The sequence below is a fragment of the Macaca fascicularis genome, chromosome 12 (assembly GCF_037993035.2).
Source record: "Macaca fascicularis isolate 582-1 chromosome 12, T2T-MFA8v1.1".
Classification (NCBI taxonomy): domain Eukaryota; kingdom Metazoa; phylum Chordata; class Mammalia; order Primates; family Cercopithecidae; genus Macaca; species Macaca fascicularis.
Genome location: NC_088386.1, coordinates 131706292 through 131726972, shown reverse-complemented (window position 1 = coordinate 131726972; position 20681 = coordinate 131706292). Strand labels below are relative to the sequence as shown.

General features: G+C 46.1%; 1 protein-coding gene across 13 annotated transcripts in view; it reads right to left on the bottom strand.

Annotated features, from left to right (window-relative positions):
• The window catches only part of AGAP1 (ArfGAP with GTPase domain, ankyrin repeat and PH domain 1), a 645437-nt gene that overhangs the window by 324501 nt on the left and 300255 nt on the right, over positions 1-20681 (bottom strand). For all 13 annotated transcript variants that reach the window (XM_005574702.5, XM_005574705.5, XM_005574700.4 and 10 more), the window contains 3 exons: positions 18034-18161; positions 16404-16559; positions 9133-9225 (listed from right to left, as the gene is read on the bottom strand). In XM_005574702.5, the coding sequence (XP_005574759.1) occupies positions 9133-9225; positions 16404-16559; positions 18034-18161 (377 nt within the window). The remainder of the gene's footprint in view (positions 1-9132; positions 9226-16403; positions 16560-18033; positions 18162-20681) is intronic.

The window sequence follows — 20681 nt, the reverse complement described above, 5'->3', positions numbered from 1 at the left end:
TTTTTTTTGTGAGACACAGTCTTGCTCTGTCACCCAGGCTGGAGTGCAGTGGCGCGATCTCAGCTCACTGCAACCTCCGCCTCCTGGGTTCGCGCAATTCTCCTGCCTCAGCCTCCCAAATAGCTGGGACTACAGGTGCCCGCCACCACACCTGGCTAATTTTTTGTATTTTTAGTAGAGACGGGGGTTTCACTGTGTCAGTCGGGATGGTCTCGATCTCCTGACCTTGTGATCCACCCACCTCGGCTTCCCAAAGTGCTGGGATTACAGGCATGGGCCACTGCGCCCAGCTGTATCTTTCAGTAGTGAAGTAAGTATACAGCCATCTTTTATACCTGGGAGAAATTAAAACACAAAGCACCACAGCCACGGTCAAAGCAACCAGTGACACAACTGACGGACAGTGGGCACCTGCTCAATCCACAGGCTTTTCCAGAACATCCCCAACTGCAGGCCCAACGTTTGCCCAAGGCCCTGAGGAGCTGCCTCTGCACAGAAAGGGAGTTTTGGTTTTCAAAACCAGCCTGAAGGAGGTCTCCCATGGACGCGACTGAAAGGCCTTAACAGCTGTAAAATGCACTGCACAGAGTGAGAGCTACGCACCTTGGATAGGGATTCGTTTCAGCAACAGTCTTATTTCAAATGACAATAGTTTACCAAACTTAGGAGAGTTTCAAAGGAAACCCTCAAGTCGGAGTACTTTGAGCCTCGTATGTTTCCTATCTAACGCATGAAGCCTCTTAAGTTTTTCTTTTTTATTCTCAAACATGCTGGTTAGAAATCAAGTGGCCTCACCCTGTATGACCAGAAAGGCCTAAGCTAGGACATTCCAGATGGAAAGAACATGGCAGATGGCCCTTGGCCACACAGAGCTCAGCTCCCATCCCAGCTCTGCTACTACCCAGCTGTGTGTTACAGGATAAAATATGTCCCCCCAAATTTGCACATTGAAGCCCTCAACCCCAGGGGGACTGTATTTTGGAGACGAGGACTTTAAGGGGGTCTATAACGGTAAACGACGTTGTACAGATGGGGCCCTGATTCAATGGGACTGGCATCATTATAAGAAAAAGAGACACCAGGCGTGTGCACATGGAGTCCAGGCCATAGGAGGGCACAGCAAGAAGGCAACGGGCTCAAGCCAAGGAGAGGTTTCTCCAGAAACCGGTTCTGCCAGGCCTTGTCTTGGAGAACTGAGAGATCAACTTCTGCTGTTTAAGCCGCCCAGGCTGCAGGACTTCATTACAGCAGCCCTGGGGACTCATGCGCTGTGTGGGGCTGCCCGGCATGCCCCACTGTCTCCCCAAGCCTTAATGTTCCCATATGGGAAGCGGACCGTGGCACTTCCTAGGTAAGAGGGACGGCAGCAGGAAACTCTAGAACAGGGCACTCGAAAAAGTGGTCAATAAATGCTGGTTACCGCCAATACTCTGGTACATTAGAACCCCCATCATCTCAAACCCTGTGGGGACAGGGTAAGAAGGGGAGGGAGATCCGCTCCGTGTGGCCACAAGTCTCTAAACCCCCACACCACTGCTCCTACAAACAATACGGGGAAATCAACTCCCCTCTGTAGGGCAGCCAGAGTCCTTGGCAAGCAGATGCCCCGGGCCTTTAGGACCCTCCTGCCCACTTCCTCCTGAACCCCTCCATCCGCAGCTCTGCTCTCCGCCTCCCTCCTGTTCTGTCACCACCTACTTGTACGTCCCAGTCCAGTGGGATTGTCCCCATCTCCATTTAGCTGTCCTTTCCTCACCCTCTCCTGTCTAACTCAGTAGAATTCACCATTCCTTGGTGTGACACCCGTCCACTTGCATTGGGGGTCATGGGATGGGACTGTCAGTACATGTCTGAGCTGAGCCCGGACGCTGCAGACACCTTCTGCCTCCTCCGGCCCTAGCAGAGGACCCAGGGCATGTCACACAAGGACCAGAGCACAGTTGTTACTAGTTGATCAAATATGGTAAGAAATTAATTCCAGAAATAAGTATCTTATTGATTCATCAACACAAAAATAAGTTCTGGCAACATTAACTTTGAGAATCTTTCCTCTACTTGTAGGATAGTTTGTATTTCTGAGCTCATAGGGAATTGGATTTCACCACCACTGCTCAACTTTTAAAGAAAATAAGCACTATTTTGCTGAAACAAATCACTTAGACATTATCGCGGTGAAATGGGAGGCAGGCAGGGAGGCAGGGAAGTGCTGGGTAGAGAAGGGCAGGTCACCTGGCGGGAGCTCCACCCTTGGGTCTATGTCCACACACCTAGGTAAGGACAGGCACTCCAGTTTTTGCGCCCAAACATTGCATTTTCCGAGACCACCCTGGCCTGCCATGCCCCCTCATCCTGTGCCTATAAAAACCCTGAGACCCTAGTGGGCACACACACAAGCAGCTGGGCATCGACAGAAGCACACCAGCAGAAGAACATACCAACAGACTCTGGAAGGCCACCAATGGCAGAATGATGTGGATGACGTGGAATTCAGCTGGGGGCGGTGGGAGGAGAGTCTGGCCACTCAACGGCTGGACTCCAGGGGAAGACCACCTTCCCACTCCATCCCCCTTCTGGCTCCCATCCATCTGCTGAGAGCTACTGCCGCCACTCAGTAAAACCTGGCACTCATTCTCCAAGCCACTGTGTGATCCAATTCTTCCAGAACACTAAGGAAAGAATCCTGAGATACAGAAACCCTCTGTCCTTGCAATAAGGCAGAGGAACTAATTGAGCTGACGATCACAGGCTGCCTGTGGACAGTCAAGCCGAAAAGCACACTGTCACACACGCCCACTGGGGCTTCAGGGGCTGTAAACGCCCAGCCCAAGCCCATGCGGTGGGGTCAGAGCCTACGCTCCCCACAAGCCGCCTGTCTGCCTGCCCCTCTAGGGGTCTGAGCTGCGGGGCACTGAAGAAGTGAGCCCCACCCCATCACACGCCCTGTGAGGCGGATAAAGGAACTTTTCCTGTTTCACCAGCTCCTGGAGAATGGACACACAGAGGACACACTGAGTCTTAAAAGTAACTTCCGTTCTCGGAAGTGCCATTCTGCTGGCACGGCAGCTGGCAGCGTATGAAGCACCTTGGCCTACACTACTTCCCATCACCCTCATGCAGCCCTCACGACCCAGGGAAGTATTCTTCTCCACTGCTTTGCAGATTTGTGTATAAATGATGGGTTTTGTGTTTTGGCTAAAGTAATTCCAATAAACATTCTGTGCATCTTGTGAGGAACACATTGTCACCCACCACCATTGCCAAAAGGGCGGGGATGTAGGGGAGGGTGTGCCCGATATGCTCAAAGACAGATGACTGTCATTTCACGTGTAGGCCTCCAGATATTCTGGACTGTTCTGGCAATGACAATATGAGATTTGAGGAGTCAAAGTAAAAGCACTGATACACCTGCCTGGCCACTAAATTAATCATCGTAACTGGGCCGGGTCTGTTGTGAACCAGGCTAAATATGACTCTCAGGGAGCTGTTCACCCAAGTGAGGTCAATTAGCTCGCAGGGCACGGCAAGTTCACCCCGTAAATTATCTGCTTCTGGGGAGCACAATGGGCCCCGATGCCCAGGCAGGGCTGATTTGCCACGTGGGTGGGCATCGTACGCTCGGCGAGCCTCTCGCTCACCTTGTTTCCTCAGTGGTCGGGCTTAATGAACGTGAGCCGTCCTCCTGTAAACCTCTGTCTACGCAGAGAGGCCGCAGGCCTGCGAGCTCCTCTCTCCACAGCCCTGAAGGAAGGGCGCTGCCATTCCTCTCTATCTCTTCCGATCTCTACCAAGTTTCAGCGTGGTCTGCACATTTGTTTCCTCCATGAAAGCAGCACGCGACGGCGAGGCAGTCAACCAACTCGCTGTGACCAGTGTCAAAGTTTCAGGAGCTGTTAACGCGGGCGTCATTAGGCTGCTTTCATTCTGCCCACGCCACACAATACACCCCTCGTGTTGATCCCAGGTACCAGACAACACAGGTCGGTGGCCTGCGGCAGGCTGGACGAGGGGATTAACTCCAGAGGTTCCTTTCACTTAATTGACAATTGCCTCTTTCTACTCAACTGAGAATCAAAAACACGCACGGCTTCAAAACAGTTCACAGGCCTGATGGCGGGTGCGGCGGGCTTGCCCCGGGCAGGCCGGCTCTTCCTCTGACAGCTTGGGAAGGCTTTTCCCGCGGCTTCAGATGGCTGCTGGAAAATGACTGCTCTCACAGCTGACTCCCTGGAGGTGGCCATGACATCAGGGTTCAAGGTCAAAATGAAGACTTAACAAAAAAAGTTTTGAGGAATGTTGTTTCTTTGGTGTCTCCACCGAGCATCACAAAAGGGAGCCTGCCGGATAGGAGGGTCCCCCTTAGCGCCCTGCAGCCCCGAGAACTGAGAAACAGCACCTTGGCGGGCATCGCAGAGGAAGGACCAGAGTGGGTGGCCTGCAAGAAAAGGACCCCCAGCACGTGACCACCGCAGCCATCCGGGCTGTCGCCTCCCGACGCACACCTCTCTGCCTACCTTTCTTTGAGGCAAGCAGAGACCTGGTTCTCTCAAAACATCAGCCAGTTGATCAAACAAACATAAAACTTCCGAAAGTCGCAGGCAGTGTTCTTCCCGTGAATCTCTAAGGGCTCTCTGGGAGTCCTGCTAGCACTTAAATCCTTAAACACAAAACCGCGAGCGCGAGACACCCTGGCCAAAGCTGAGCCAGGCCAGGGGCGGCCCCTCTGAGGGGTCTGCATGACAGGGAGGGGTCGTTCCCATGGCCTGAGGCACAGAGCATGCCCCGCACACTTTCTGTATTTCTCATTCCTGACTAACCCTAGGAACGCCAATCCTCTGAAGGTCCGACCACAAACCAGGGACGGGGATAATGGCTACATACAGTTGGCCTGTCTGAAGCAGCAAGACAAGACCCCCAAATGGAAGCATGATAAGCAAAGATGGTATCTTCCATTCTGTTTCATTCTGAAACCTCATGAGACAACACACAGTCTCAAAAAATGTCATGAGGAGGTTCTGCGTGTCCCCACCAAATAAAAATAATATGTTTTCAATTGTGTAAGTATGACGAAATAAACTGAGCACGATTTTCAAAAAATTCAAATCCTTCTAGTGTACGCTACCCAAGTACAAGGCAAGTCTTGAACGGTGTCTGCAGCCTGGACATCAGGGGCAGGAGGAGATGGCCAGGTTCTCTGGCCAGGGCTCTGCGAAGGGCAGGGAGGAGGCCAAGGCGTACGGCTGTGTATCTGTACTCAAATATAGAGATTAAAAAATGCTAAAGAGAAAGAAAGAAAGGAGAGCACACAGCTGCCGTCCCCCAAACAGACCTCCCATCTGCCACCCACGATTTGCATGTCACCTTCTCCGGGCTCATTTGTACTTCATTAACTGCCATTGACTTAACAAGATTTATGCAAATGGCACCATAGGAGCTCCCTAACTCCCACTGCAATCAAGTGATTATGTATGTACAACTCTCCACAGCAATGAAAAATTAATACGTGACAAGCCCACTCGCTGCTGAGCCGGGCCTCTGGCTTTTATTTTTCTTGCTTTGCTTTTTAATTTTTACTCCAATAGACCTTATCTTCTTAGTTAAAAAAGAAAAAAAAAAAAAAAAAAGAAACCGAACTCTCTGAACCAATCTCTTCCAAGACCCCAGAAAGGGCACAAAAGGAGAAGTAGACCCAGGTCCACAAGAAATGAAGTTGTGGTCCAGAAAATAAGTTATATTCTTGATGGGGAATCTGTAATTGGGAGAAAGAAGAGATAATGTCATTGACCATCATGATTCAGCGAACTCCCACACTGAGGTCGGGGGCGCCTTGGTGCTCACGGTGAACGAGATATCACATGGAAGTGAAAGGGGGTTAACATAAGCCACTGCAACATGTACAATCTGTAAACTCAGAGGTTAGGTTGCAAAGAGTGTTGAAGGCTGCCTTGCCTGGGTCCTAAACCATCCGTTACAAGACTCCTGTTGGGGGAAAGAAGAGTCTGCAATAGCAACTCCACGCAGGTTGCTGAGGTTCTAAAACAATTCCTCTGCCATTAGGCAAAGGTCCATCAGCTGGTGTGTGAGGCTTTGATCACGCAGACCTGAGTCTTCCGCATGGGCTGAGCACTAAGACACAGTCCTCTGCAGCTGGTGACAAGAGCAGAGAACACGTTTGCGGCAAACACGGTAAGGAGGGGAATGGAAAGATGCCTCCCACCCGGAGAACGGCTGAGCACGGCTGTGTTATTCCTGGAGAAACATGTTGCTGCAGGCAGTCTCAGAAGTTTCTTTCTACAGTCATAAGATACTTTTGTCTCAGGTTGTGATTCACTTATTTAATTTAAAACATGTAACGTTGCTTCCTAAGCTTTCTGAAGGCTTTTCATCGATGGGCAGTGGAAAGAGCATGGGCATGGGGGCAGAGAGACCTGGTCCGCATCCTTGCACCTACTTCCTGGCTGCCTGGTATAGGGTCCTCCCCATCTCTGTGTTTAAAATAAGGACAACACAGCTACCACAACTGTGGCAATGTCGAGGATTAAACAGGATCCCGAATGAACAGCACTTACATAATAAGCACTCATTTAATTGTTCATTTATTCAACAAATAATTCGGTTGAGTTTCTAGAATATGGCCATCAGGCTCCATCCCCTGCAATCCTCTCATTTCATTTCCACACTGAAGTCATCACACCAGGAGGGTCAGGAATTTGAGGCTACCTGGAGTGATCTATGTTCCTTTAGAAACAAGGGCACACACAGGGATGTGAGATAAATCGATACAACCGTCTGCAAATCCACATCAATCCGCCCGATGCATAGAGAGGCTCTGACAAGGGTGCCCTGAACATGACTAATTCAAAAATCCAGTATTGCTAACATTTAAAAATTCTCTGTGGAACCTCCACATCTAACTGCTTCAAGGGCTGCAGACATCATCCAGTTCCCCATTTTACAGATGAGGCACCTGAGGCCTGGAGTGCCAGCCACAGGGGGACTCTGCTGGGCCAGGTGTGGATCTGAGAAGGGAGCTGTCTATGGCTACAAGAGGGGGACAATTAGGAGGGACAAGGAGCTCCCTGTGCCCAGGAGTCACCGGGAAATCAGACCATGATTTAGATTTCAACGAGATTACTTTGAACATTCACAATCGAAAGGCTTCCAAGGACTGGATAATACTCATTTTACGCTTGATGGTCAACTCCAATCTGCACACATATTGAAAAGCTAGCCTGCAAAGCTAGCCCCCTCCACAGATGAGCAGGGTACAAATTGAATGAAGGTTCCAATTATTCTGGGGGCCCGCCTGGCTCGCACAGAGGGACTCCTGCCAGGCTGGTGAGCACTCCTACCCAAATCAACCACAGACAGGCATTAAGAAAACGGTCTATTATTTAGTTTTAATATTCCCCAAAGTAAATGTCCTGGCACCAGTTTACAAAAAAGAAAATAAAATGTTAAATGATTTTTATAATTCCAGTTGAAAAAGGGATCAATGGCATAAAAATTACACATTAAAATCAGCTTACGCAGAGTTAGGTTATAAATAAATGCACCAAGAAAGAATAAACAACTATGTGCACGGACCTCTAAAGTGAAGGACCTTTTTTATAGTGAAAACACCACCCACCATCAAAGTGGGAAGTTCTGTTGTTGCTGTCTTTGAATATATGGAGGGAAGAGAACCTCTCCTAAAGGTGCCCCGGGCCAATCCATACATGTGCGGCCCAGTAGATGAACGTGTGTCTTACACAGATGCATGAGGGCCTTGGTGATGGCCTGCAGGCCTCCTCCTTCTCTGCCTGGCAAAGGCATGCCCTGTGAGCCAGGAATGAGAAAGCCTGATCCCGGGCAGGGTCAGTTACACTGCGGGCAGAGCTGCGGTCTTTGCAGTAGTTCCTGGGCATCTTGGGAAACTCTGTGGACTCCCTCCTCTGGTCTCACCCAAGATGTCGTGGTCCTATTTAACCCCTTCCTCTCCCACATCTTCGCGCTGACACTGCCTGGCCCGTCTCTAAGGCTGTGTTCCTATTTGCTTCAAATGCACGAACCCTACATGACCAGAATAATCCTACTCCATGTGTGGAACGACTGTCCCCTTGTTAAGGGCAGCCAGTGCCTACACAGTTCCTAAGGGATTAGGGACGCCGTGTAGGTACCCGCAGGAGAGAGGACAGCAAAGCAGTGAGCTGGACCAGAAGTGCACACCAGTCACAAGCCCTGTGCCTGAGAGGCGGAGCCCTTCTCCTGCCCACAGAGGCTTTTGCTCAAGAAGGATGCACTCCAAATCAACTGGCTTTCTTTAACAAACCAGAAGATGCCATTTCCAGAAGCCATGGTGTGGGGTTGAACTCTATTTTTATTCTCCTTGGAAATCGAACCACAATCTACGTCACACGTGGACTCCAGGGTTTTTTTTTTTTCTTATTGGAGACATAAAGTGATTTAGAATCCGGTTCTGGGCTAATGAAACCCTGTTCCAGGCTAGCAACACAGGCCAAAACAAATGGTTGAATTCAAGTCCTGTTGTGTAATGAGGAAGTTTAATTAAGGCCCCACATTACAGCTGTAAATGTTCCTTTATATAATAAGGTCTAAATGAAACCGAACCTAATCAAAGTTACAATTCCTTCATTAGCAAATTACAAACAAGAGCGCACAGCTGACACACCAGCTATGATTATCACAACTAATTGCCTCGTTGTTACAAACCAGCCTGAAACAGTGTTCAGATGTCCGTCTGTGAGAGCAAATTAGGGCCACGTCGGGCTGTTCCTGTGATCACAAGGGGCTCTTGTAGGCGATCTGAGTTACCCCTGTTGCCCGGCGGCCCGCGGCCCAATCAAAGCCGCGCTACAAAGGCAGCCTTTGAAGGCTCTCAGCCTGGAAACGCACTCCATATGCAGGCGGGCAGCCCGCACTTCATTAGGTCTGTTGTCTCCGTTCCCTCTTCTCATTCTAATGATCCCATTTGAATACACACAGGAACTCTGCTAATTGATGTCAAGTGACAGACTTCTACATTCATCAACAGAGCACAGCAGACAGACCTTGGCGCGCGAGCCAGCATCATCTCTGGGAAGACCTGAGGTGTGTCTCCGGCGACAGGGAAGGAAGGATGGGGATGCTGCTCACCTGTTTAATTGGGATGGCTCGGCCGCTCCCGATGCTGTCCGCACGACTCTCCAGGCCTTTCTTCTCTTTGTCTGGGTCGCTCCCTTTCCGAGACTGCAAAGCAAAAGGAAAGTTGGCATCTGGGTAAGGGCTGCAGTTCACAGACGGGGCTCTGCCCCTGTTTGCAGAATTCCTGCCAATACACATTTAGAAAACACGCGTGATCTATGTGTGCGCACAGACACATCCGACCAGCAGACCGCTCAGCAGTTCATCTCCACTGACTCATCATTTTTAAAGAGAACCGTCTAAACTTTCCCACAGACTTTTCTACCACAAAATTATCTTTTAATTCTTTTTTAAAAAGTTCAAAATTCAATTACTACAAACCAATGGGCCATAGAGGAAAGTAACGCCCAATAGAAAAACGCATTCGAAAGCTGCAGTTCACATAGCCGAGGAAAAAAGGGGCTGCTCAATGTTCATTTGGAAAATCCACTACATAAACATACATATTTAACTAATGTTTGCATGATTTTAAAATTCTATTAACTAGTCAGCTGTGCGATTTAACGGCACACCCTTGATTAGTATCAAGGTGCCGTTAACATTTTCCTTGTATTGCTTCTGGGTGGGTGGAAAATGGCAAATTCGAAGCTAAGCTAATGGACAAAACCACAAAAAATAACGAAGGGAAAAGAAAACCCCTGAAAATCGCCTTTGGACAAAAGGTCAGTATTTGGGAAATAATGAACAGCTTTGTTTGACGAGGTCCTGAGTCAATTATCTCCGATGCACTGCTGACCTGCTGCGGACAACGAGTGACGGGCGCCGGGTGGGATGGGTGGCGACCTTTAACCCAGGGAAGCCCCAGCCAAAAGCACACCTTGACTTGGGTAAAACTGAAGGAGCTCCATCGTCTCAGCCTCCTCTCTCGATGGCATGAGGAAGTGTGAGCACAATGATTTTCTGACAGATTTATTTTATTATGAGAGAAAGATCGGAGACTCGTCCTCCTTAATAACTGTGCTGACAAGTGACAACTTCACTCCATTACTTTTCAATGGGAACATTACTCACGCAATATTGAAAATGGAGAAACATTTTCATGTGCTTTTCAAATCTGAGATGATATATGAAATGAACACTTTGTGGTGTCCACTGCTACAATGAAAAGCTAATGGAATCCAGGTTCAAAGGGATGTGAGATGGAACAGCTGATTTAAAAAATATACATATTAAAAGGGGCAATGTCACGGGTCATAATAAAAACAAGGGCTGATGGGACACATTTAGGATTCCAGAAGAGGCTGCTACCAAATCAAGGAGGAGGACAAGGAGAACAGTTCCCATGATGGAAACTCAGATCCAGCACTTCAAAGGGTGCTACTCTCCTGCGCAGCTGTGTTCATCAGGAAACACGCTTCGCAGACGGTGATAAGAGCTCATGTTTATTGAACACCTACTACGTGCCAAGCACTGTGCACTTGTTTCCCTTAGGATGGTGGATGCCTAGAATGAGATGACAGGGAATAAATCAAGTAACAAACACAAAGTTGCAGAAGAATATAAAATGTAAGGTTAACCCTTTGGGCTAGAAGGAAAAGAGAGATATTTATCAGTTCCTTGTCAAGAGCTCATTTTTCTCTTTAATTAATTAATAATGTATAGTAAGAGCTACACAATAGCCTTAAATTCTTTTCTCCACGTCTCAATTGATGAGAAGAGCTGGCTCCTGAGGTTCCTACTTTTAAAATAAATTTCAAAGCACACAGTGATAACACTAAAAAAAAATATTTTTTAATTAACAAAGAATATTTAGAGTACTTTGGGAATTTTACAAATTCTAAATTTCTAAATTTGGAAATCCATCTTCATTATTCTCTATTAACCAGAATAATTAACAAAACAAACATTAAAAAAATTAACATCTTCCTCAAGGCAGCACATCTGTCCCCCCAGCCACTCCATTCTCAGAAGAGAATTTCAGATTCCACTTGAAATGGGAAAAAACAGCTCACTGCCCTGCTGCAAACACCTTAGAACATGAACTGTGAGCAACGCAACTCAGCATCTGATCACACACTGAGATAAAAGAGACTGAAACTTCAGTAAGACTTCATTGCAAAAATAAAACAAAAATTTCCTGACAACTTGAACAATTGGCTGGAGACAGTCAAAACACTAAAATTTCCAGGAAAGAACAGTGGCAAGCTGTGAGGCAAAAGAGTTTGCTGTACCTCAGCCCCACAATCACTTTGTCTACATCAGGCTGTATCCATAAACTTGAAATCCGACAACCAGACTAAATCAAATCCAACGGACAGAGACACCCCAGCATATACAAATTCCCAGTAAGGTTTCCTTTCTCTGCCAACTTGGGAGACTTCATCACTAATGGCACATCCTTCTGTGATGCTGGAATGGCTCCGAGGAATCATCAGACACAAGGCAGCCCTCAGCACCCACGGCGTCTGCCAGGAGTGACCCTGCCCTGCATACAGCCTGCTGCACACTGCCAGAAATGTAACAACAGCAGATCACACCCATCCCAGAAGGGTTGCAGATTTAAAGTCAACGCACAGCAAGCCACCATAGTAGCTGCTTCGCCTCCAACAAACACTCAATGCAGAGGAAAGAAAGGTTAAGGTAATCCAATTATCACCTGCTTCTTTACAAAAATGTTTAACTTCCCGACGTGGTGAGAGAAGCCATGAAGGACACCCCCATCAACTAACTACCTGCCTACAGGAACAAGGGCATCATTGCCAAGAGCCCTCTGTATCAAACAGAAACCGCTTTCCCCCTTTCAACCAGTGGCTAAGTCAACGGCTGCTGGAACACACTATGGGAGGTACCCAGGAGCTCCTCTGCAAAAACAAATAAATGCCATTCAAACAGTTCTGTTCACACTATGAATTTTGCTGCCTTATTTTTTTATGGCAAGTTTCTGAGTTGGGCAATGTATATTCACAATCTTTGCTTCCTGGGTACGCTTGGCTCTAACGGTATCAGCATTATACGGTAAGCTTTTAAAAAAACATCACATAAATGACATCGTTATTATACAGCTTGAAAATGGACAAAGCCATGCAATGTATAATTTCAGGACTCAAACTAGAGCAAGTTGACAGCATGGACACAGATAATATAGACCAAATTCAGGTTAATGCTGATCCCTGGGCAGACAGGCAGGAAAAATGCGTTCTGGAGGCACATGGAAGGAGCTGCAACTTTTACTTAGGATTTGCTTATTTCTTGCAGTAGCAGCGTGGCAGAAAAGGGCTTATATTTGATGAAGTGTGTGGTGAGTACACATATGCTTTTTATTTCTGTATGTCTGAAAAATTTTTCTAATAAAACATTTTAACCACATGTAAACTAGGGCTGCTAAACTAAATTAATTGCTCTAAGAACCCATATTACCAAACTAGGCATTAACTGGAGACAGTCTTTTAATGCTTTTTTTCCCAAAGAAATGAATGAAATAAAATATAACTTAGTGTTTGATCAGTTAAGTATAATTCCTACTGTAAATGTAACATATAATTTGGATTATTACAGAGATTTTGTTCGTACTCTTTTGTAAAAAAAGTGTCATTTATTTTTGTTTAAAAATTGTATATGAATATATGCAAACGAACATCTGGGAGCACAAAATGTTAGCCCAGAGCAGTACATTACAGTCTACTTTATAAAATGTATAAGAATGGTATCGGAAAAAATGATGCGTGTACTACTTAATTAACTATGGCCTCTTTATGATGTTCTAATAAATACGGTGGATAGTGCCCCTCCAGCTGGGTGTTACAATCCCAGTCTGCACAAATTTTTATTCACTAAGATTGTCTGTATACCATGCATCTGTCCTCCGACTAGACACTTCCAAATACACACACATTTTGACAGTTTATGCCTATAATCACCAACAACTGCCAGGGATGAAGAGTCTATCAAATTTTACATATTTAAAAACAGAAGAAAACTGGTCATGCTAAAAATTTAATTACTTAATTGCTATGATTTCAAAATTAATTTGCCTTCCTTTTGTTCCTTGGATGACACTGACATCTAGTGGAGTTACTATTTCCAAGAACTTCAACTTAAGACTACACCACATGCATCATCACCATCACCACCACCACCACCACCACCATCATCATCACCATCATTTTGTTCAATGTCGAGCCCACTGAGGACCAACATATGGATCCCTGCCCAGAACTATCACCATCTTTTCCTTAAATGCCACAATGCAAACCTATTGTAGTGGCAGCTTCTTTTATGACTCCAAGTTCCTATTCCCACTAATGCCAATGAGGCAGCTGGATTCAATTTCTGATCTGATCTCAAATTTGTTTTCCAGGATCAAGGAGAAAGACAACAAACACTGGTCACACTTAGATCCATAGGCAGGCCATTATATTACACGACACATTAATGGTGAAATAATTAATTGTGATTTTTGGTCACTGTAACGATGAGTTTTTACTGGCTTCTGCACCTGCCCTGCCCAGCCTCTTCATGGATGCCTGTAAGTGCATCTGTGTGTCTGCAGCGTGAATCTACAGGAACAGGGTCTCTCCTCCTAGGGTGGAGAGTCCCTTCTCCTTCACCCTAAATGCTTTCTCTTGAACATGCGTTGACTCTGGCAGCAAGTTTCTCCTAGACACTGAGCTAAACCAGGGCTGTGCAGACAGATGTTAAGTCAGTATTTATTAACTGAGCTCTTATTTTGATTCTCTCTGCCTTGAAGTGTTTTCCTCCCTAAGTCACCTGGGTGGTCAGTTACCCAGTGGGATATTGCTTTCTGGCACACTCCAGTTCCACAGCTTATAAAGGGAGGGGACAGGAAGGTGCTGGCATTCTCCTCGTAAATATTCTCATTTTTAAAGACACTTTGTGGTTTTTAAATTTCTCTCCTTTGAAGAGAAAGCAAAGTCAACAAGCAGAAAATGTGGCCCTCAGAAGGCGTCTGAGAATGAGTGCTGTCCCCCTTCCACTCCCTTAACAAAGGCACAGGTGTTCTCGACCACCACAATGACAAGCCCGCCCTTCCTCCCAAGGCACAGGCCGCCTGCCCACAGCCCACACCCTCTCTCAATCCAGCTGCATCTTTGGCTATTGGTTTCTCAAGTCACTGAGTCATTGTGCAGACTGTTCTGAGAGGAAACACTTCAACCCAAAGCCCCCCGGGCTGGGTGCAGGCAGGGGCTCCAGGTGTTAGACGGAGCTGGGAAGCAGCTATTTAGGTAACTGCTGCTGTTCTCGGTGTGTCTGAAGAAACTGCCCAATAAAACGTGTTATCCATGCACTAATTTAAGCATGTGAGATACTCACCTGTATGTTGCAGAAACCTAATTACCCACCTCCTATAATCTATCACATATGCTTAACACTACCAGAAATCATTTTATAGCATCAATGGGAGTGAGGAAACAACGGAAGCAATGCCACCAGGTCTCTTCTGCCTCCTCCAGGAAGTCTTCCCGGAAGCCCCACTGCAGAAGTACTGTGGTTTCCAGCCCAGAGAGGTCAAGTCATTTGCCTAAGGTCAAACATCCATCAGCAGCGGAGGCCAGGGTCTGAGCTTGGTCTGTCTGATCAGTCCTCACCCTGATGCCCAGAAGCAGCCTCTGTGGGAGCTGATGTGGTGTAACGCAACCAGCAAAGGCAAGGGGAGGCTGGGGAGGAGGGGGTGTGTGCAGCTGGCAACCGCCTCAGCAGTCACGAGCGTCCAATGAGAGACTGCCCCAAACACGTGGCAGAGGGGTTTGGGATCTCCCAGACTTGGCAGGAACCACAACGTAATATCAAGATCGGATTTACAAAGGGGCAGCAATCTGACTCCCAGCCACCCCTCTAGAGTCCTCCTTTAACTCAATAGGAAATATTAAGCTTTGCATCTGGGTCAGCAGTAACCAACCAGAAATGGAAGTCAGATGGTTTAAAACAGGGCACCACTGACATGTGGGGCTGGATAATTCCCTGCTGTGAGGGGCTGACCTGTGCACTGTGGGATGCTTTGCAGCACCCCTGGTTGCTACTCACGGCTAGACATCTGCAGAACCTTACCTTCCCACTCCCATACTCCTGTTGTGATAGCCCAGAGTTTCTCCAGAAATTGCCAAATGTCCTTGGAGAGCAAAACCACCCTGGTTGAGAAGCACTGTTTCAAAAGCATGTACTTGTAATGCATGATCCAGGGAGGAAAAGCATTCTTCTCAAGTCCAAAGGCTTTGGTCACCTGACAGCAGCCGTGCCTGGAGTTTGGGGCTCAACTGTGTAGACTCCAGATTGACTGGTAATGTCTGCTATGCATAGGGAAGGGACAGGCTGGTGGCATTTCTGCCTCCTCTGTAATTCAGGGATTCTCTGCATCTCAATCACCCAGGGAGTTTTTAAGCACTTCACATGCTGGTTGTGCACTATAGCTCTTGCCTGTAATCCCAGCACTTCAGGAGGCCAAGGCGGGAGGATGGCTTGAGCCCAGGAGTTCAAGACCACCCTAGGCAACACAGTAAAACCCATTTCTTTAAAAAAAAAAAAAAATAGCCACACACAGTGGTGAGTGCCTGTGGTCCCAGCTACTCAGAAGGCTGAAGTGGGAGGATTTCAGGAGGTTGAGGCTGCAGTGAGCCATGGCTGAACCACTGCACTCCAGCCTGGGCAACAGAGTGAGACCCCATCTCAAAAGGGGGGTAAAAAAAAGGAACTACACGTGCCCGAGTGCACCCAGATTGTGAATTTATAAACCTGAACCCAGATAGCTCATCTCTGCTTTCAACATGCTCTACAGAAAAAAACCCAAGTGGAGAGCCTCATGGCAATGAGCCTCCAGGAAGCACCTCCCAGCCCCCAGCCTCCACCCCGAAGGCAGCGCCAGGCACGCCAGCAGCAGCAGAAGGGGGCCTGTGGACAGTGACAGCTTAGATATCATCTGAACGGTTAGAGACACACATCTGGGAAACTTAGAGTTTTGTCGTCATCTTGTATCCACTGTGACATGTGTTTAGAAGGAGCCACAGGATAACAAGTGCCTTTACACACCCCCCCAGCTCTTTATTTCAGACACATGAAGTCAGGAATGTCTACACTAAGAAACCCCCACTCTACTCAACATCCAAATCTTTGCTTCTCATGATTTTCTTAGTCTTCCACAGAAATCAATGGTATTAACTTTAATATAGTTGAGATTCTACAAATACCACTGAACCGTGCGGCAACCAGGTTTGTGTTAATGGAGACGCTTCAGAATCTCATTCAAATCTCCACCCAGGGGTGACACTCACGGTGAACAGGTTGGACCGGCGCTTGGACTGCTTGCGAACGGGCGTGGGCGTGTTGGCAGTGGGAGGAACATCGATCCGAAGTTCCTTCTGGCTGGTGCTGGGAGTCGATGGAACGGAGGAGGAATAGTCGCTTAAACTCCCACCTCCATTACTTGTCTGAAATGATTAAAATCCAAGGTTTTATTAACGACACACTCAGGAACGCAAGCCCTCCACTTAAGCAAGGTCATAACCAACAAGGCGGCATGAGCCCCACGGAAGGGATGCGTGAGAATGGCTGACTGGCGTCTATGGCTTTGCCAGGTGTATTAGCATCACGTCTACGAGGTCTCATCCTGGAACATGCCAACCATCTCACTCAGTGGCGTCCCCTAAGAAAAGTGACTGAAGACAAAGTCTCTTTCATTTAACTTAGAAGATTTCTGAAGTTCAAATTTGATTATTTTCTCTTTCCTCTGAAAATGAAAGAGATTGGTTAAACTAAACGGATTCTATGTTTCCTTCACTGCCTTAGATCAGTAGAACCACAGCTAACATTCTGAAAGCGACACCTGGAAAATCTGAGTGTTTTTGAAAAGTATTTCAAGATTTACAGAAAAATAAACACAGCAAGTGAAGACATTCTTTTTTTATGTATTTATTTATTTTTTTGAGACAGGGTCTCACTCTGTCACCCAGGCTGGAGTGCAGTGGTGCGATCTCACTCACTGCAGCCTCAATCTTCTGCTGGGCACAGGTGATCCTCCCACCTCAGCCTCCCAAGGCACAAGCCACCATGCCTGGCTAAGTTTTCTATTTTTTGTAGATACAGAGGTGTGATTCTGCCACGTTGCCCAGGCTGGTCTTGAACTACTGAGCTCACGCGATCCACCTACCTTGAGCTCCCAAAGTGCTGGGATTACAGGCATCTGCCACTCAGCCCAGCCAGCATGAACATTCATGACTGTACCTGGACAGGCTCTGACAATACATGCCCTAACTTTACTGGCTTCCCAAGTGAACTGAAAGCATGACATTGAACCTTTTCGCCATGTCCTTAAAAAAAAAAAAGTGCCAACAGAGTACCTGCCCAGGAAACGTAATCAAAAAACAAGCACAGGCAAAAACAAAGCATTAAGAGGTTTTTGGTTGGGTTCTTCAAAGTGACAATTATTTCATTTGCTTCCAAGTAAATAATTTTGCAAAATGTTGTTATGGAAAGATAGCAGTTTCTATGGGACCTAAGGGAGATGATAATTATAATTGAATGCCACTACCAAATTTAAGTATAAAGCGAGATTGGCCATTAAGATTTACTCACAACTGTTCAACCTATAAGCAGACTAGGACCAAGACCAGAGAAGGGTGGTTTAAATCACCAGCGAGGACCACAGCCACACACCTCCCATCACCACCCGGGCCAGCATGCCTCATAACACAGGCAGCATGAAGACAGAAAACATTAACGAATGATTCCCATAAAACTCACTTGGCCACAGCAGTTTCTGAAGAAAATGTTAAGTCAATTACATCATGCTGTTACTCATAAAGTTGAAAAAAAAAAAAAAATTCAACCTTGCATTGGCTGGGAACACTATTTGCACATTCTCTTTGGTTCTAAGAGTCCGACTTCTCACGTCACCTAACGTACCTGGCTGATGTGCACGGCGGACACCTGTGCAGAACAGACGGAGGAATGGCTGGGAGAATTAGGCAGCGACTTGCAGGGTCCTATGGACAGCTGCTGCTTCTTCCTTGTGGCAACAATCTTCTGGGCAACTGGTGAACACACAGACAAAAAGAAATCCATGTCAATCAATTTCCAAATTCAGGAACAGAGCAGAGATCATCAGTCTGTCATCGAAATCTGTTATTTCCTTCTTTCGCAGTAATAGCATTCCTAGTTCTTAGTTGGGCAAATGACAACCAGAATAAATATGACATTTTCCAGAGCCTCCTCCCATCCCCCCACCCCCACATCAGCTGAACATGGCCAGGTACACCAGCTCTGGCCAGCAGGATGAGAGCAGAAGGATCACAGGGCAGCTTTTAAGGATCTTTCTTGAGAGCTTCCCTTTGCCCCCAAATTCTTGTATGTTTTTCCTACTTGTTGCCTGAAATGCACAAATGTTATGTTGCCTCAGCAGCATTGTGGAACACGAGGTGACGCTGGGAACAGGAGCCACATGGGAGGGAGACAGAGCCGGTCCCCCGACTCCGGTCTTCCGCCTCCACAGAAGGCCTCAGCAGCCCTGCACAGACCACCTCAGAGGAATGTGAAGCAAAAAAATACACACCTGTCTCATTTAAGTTATTCTCATAAAATGATCTTTTTTTCCAGTTACTTGGAACAAAAATAATCCTAAATAAGGCAGGGCAATTTAACCAAACCCCCTGGAAAGACAAAAACTGTTTTTTTGGGGGTTTTTTTCCCCCCTAAAGCCTAAAGAATTCCTCTTAACTCTACAAGCTATCATACAGAATTATATTCAAGGACATGTAATTATATCAAAGACCTCTTTTATTTAAATATACTACTGCACACATTGGAAGTTTATCTTAATCAATACAAATCTAAATTCAAGCAGCCATAACTTCTCTTGGCAAATAGGCTCGCTGATAAAGCATACTGATGTAATTGGAAAGGAAGTCAACGATTAGAAAACTTCCTACACCAATAGGTGTCACTGCCGCAGAATAACTACAGTTTTGATTTGAATAGATGTGTGTCTTTGGGGACTAGCAGTAATTAAGTTCAACGATATTCAATCCTTGTCTTTGCCTAGATAGTTGCTATTTTCGAAGATGTCCATGGAGAAGAACATGTGATCTCTCCCCAGCAATAGGTTATAACATAGACGGGGCCCGTATCGTGTTTGCAGATAATTTCTTTTCCAAATGAATACAATTTTAATAAGAAACTGGTCTGTCCACAGCCTATAGGTTTCATGTAAATGAATGATGGTATAAATATGATTAAGTGAAAATGCAATACGTAAAAAATGGCTCGCAGAGATGAAGCAGCAGCTTCATTAGTTACATCCCACCTCCAATAGGCCTCTTATCATCCTGAAAGGATGATATCAATTAATTTATCTTCCGGTAGTGTATTGATCATAACCTTCATCAGCTAATCATGTTTAAATTACAGAGGAATATCGTGGCACTCTGTCATTTCAGAACCATTGGCATATTGATCTGGGGTCTTTGAAGACATTTACTAGAATATTTTAAAAGTCATTACGTGAACTCAAAAATAAAATCTAAGACTTCAACAGATGCAAAATGTGTTGTCTAGGTACCCTGAAATTGCAAAAACCAAAAGTAAATTAGCCAAAAATCATAATTGCCTGGGTGAGTGCTAAAGTACTGCTACTTTGTTTTTGAAAAATAGCAATAAGGGGCTTTGATTATCAACTACACTGATATCTGATTTTACTCCCAGCCTCAGAGTTACTATTCAGCTGGATGGCCACACTGACTTTACACTCGAAAGAAATGCGCAGACGTCAGAATTAGATAGGTCTAGGATGCAGGCTTTGAGAGCTTTGCAGACATTTTCATTTGTAGAAACTAGGGAAGATGTGAGAAACTTCCTAAGACAAGTCATATATGTTATTGAAATCTCTATTGTATGAAACTTCAAATGCAAATAAATATTCTATCCTTCCTACTTGGAGTCTAGGAAGAGTCAGTTCATGAGTAAAGAGAATATTTTTACAACAAAGCCTCTCATCAAACTACAGACAGGATGTACAAAGTATGAGTATTTAGCATTGTTAACTGCTGAAATTCTTCTATTTAATTATTGTTCTAGCACATTAATTAAAAAATAAAACGACGTCACAACATCCAATAACTGGTAGTATTTTTTAAACTCTACTGGTTTTTTCATATTTGTCCTATTTTCCCTCTACCTGTAACTGTTATGTCCTTCCTGCTTCCATACACAAACGAAGGAAAGAAAATGATTTATAAATATGTTGTTCTAAAATATACAGACTGCTTGAATGCTTTAAGACTATAGGGTGACCCGTAAGAATAAGGGAAAACTTTAATGAAGAACAAAAAGTATCTGACTTGAGGAGGAGGAGGGAGAGCATGAGGACTCGGAAGGGAAAGGATGCCTCTGTACCATCTGCCCATGTCTCCCCCATCTTGAAAATGCAAACTGGCTACAGAGTCAACGCTGGCAAACAGCCACAAATTTGCCAATGGCTGTTGCTGCTATTTGCTCGATGTCGCAGGGATGGGATGGAATCTCTAGGCACCTCACTTGAAGACATCCCTAAATGAATT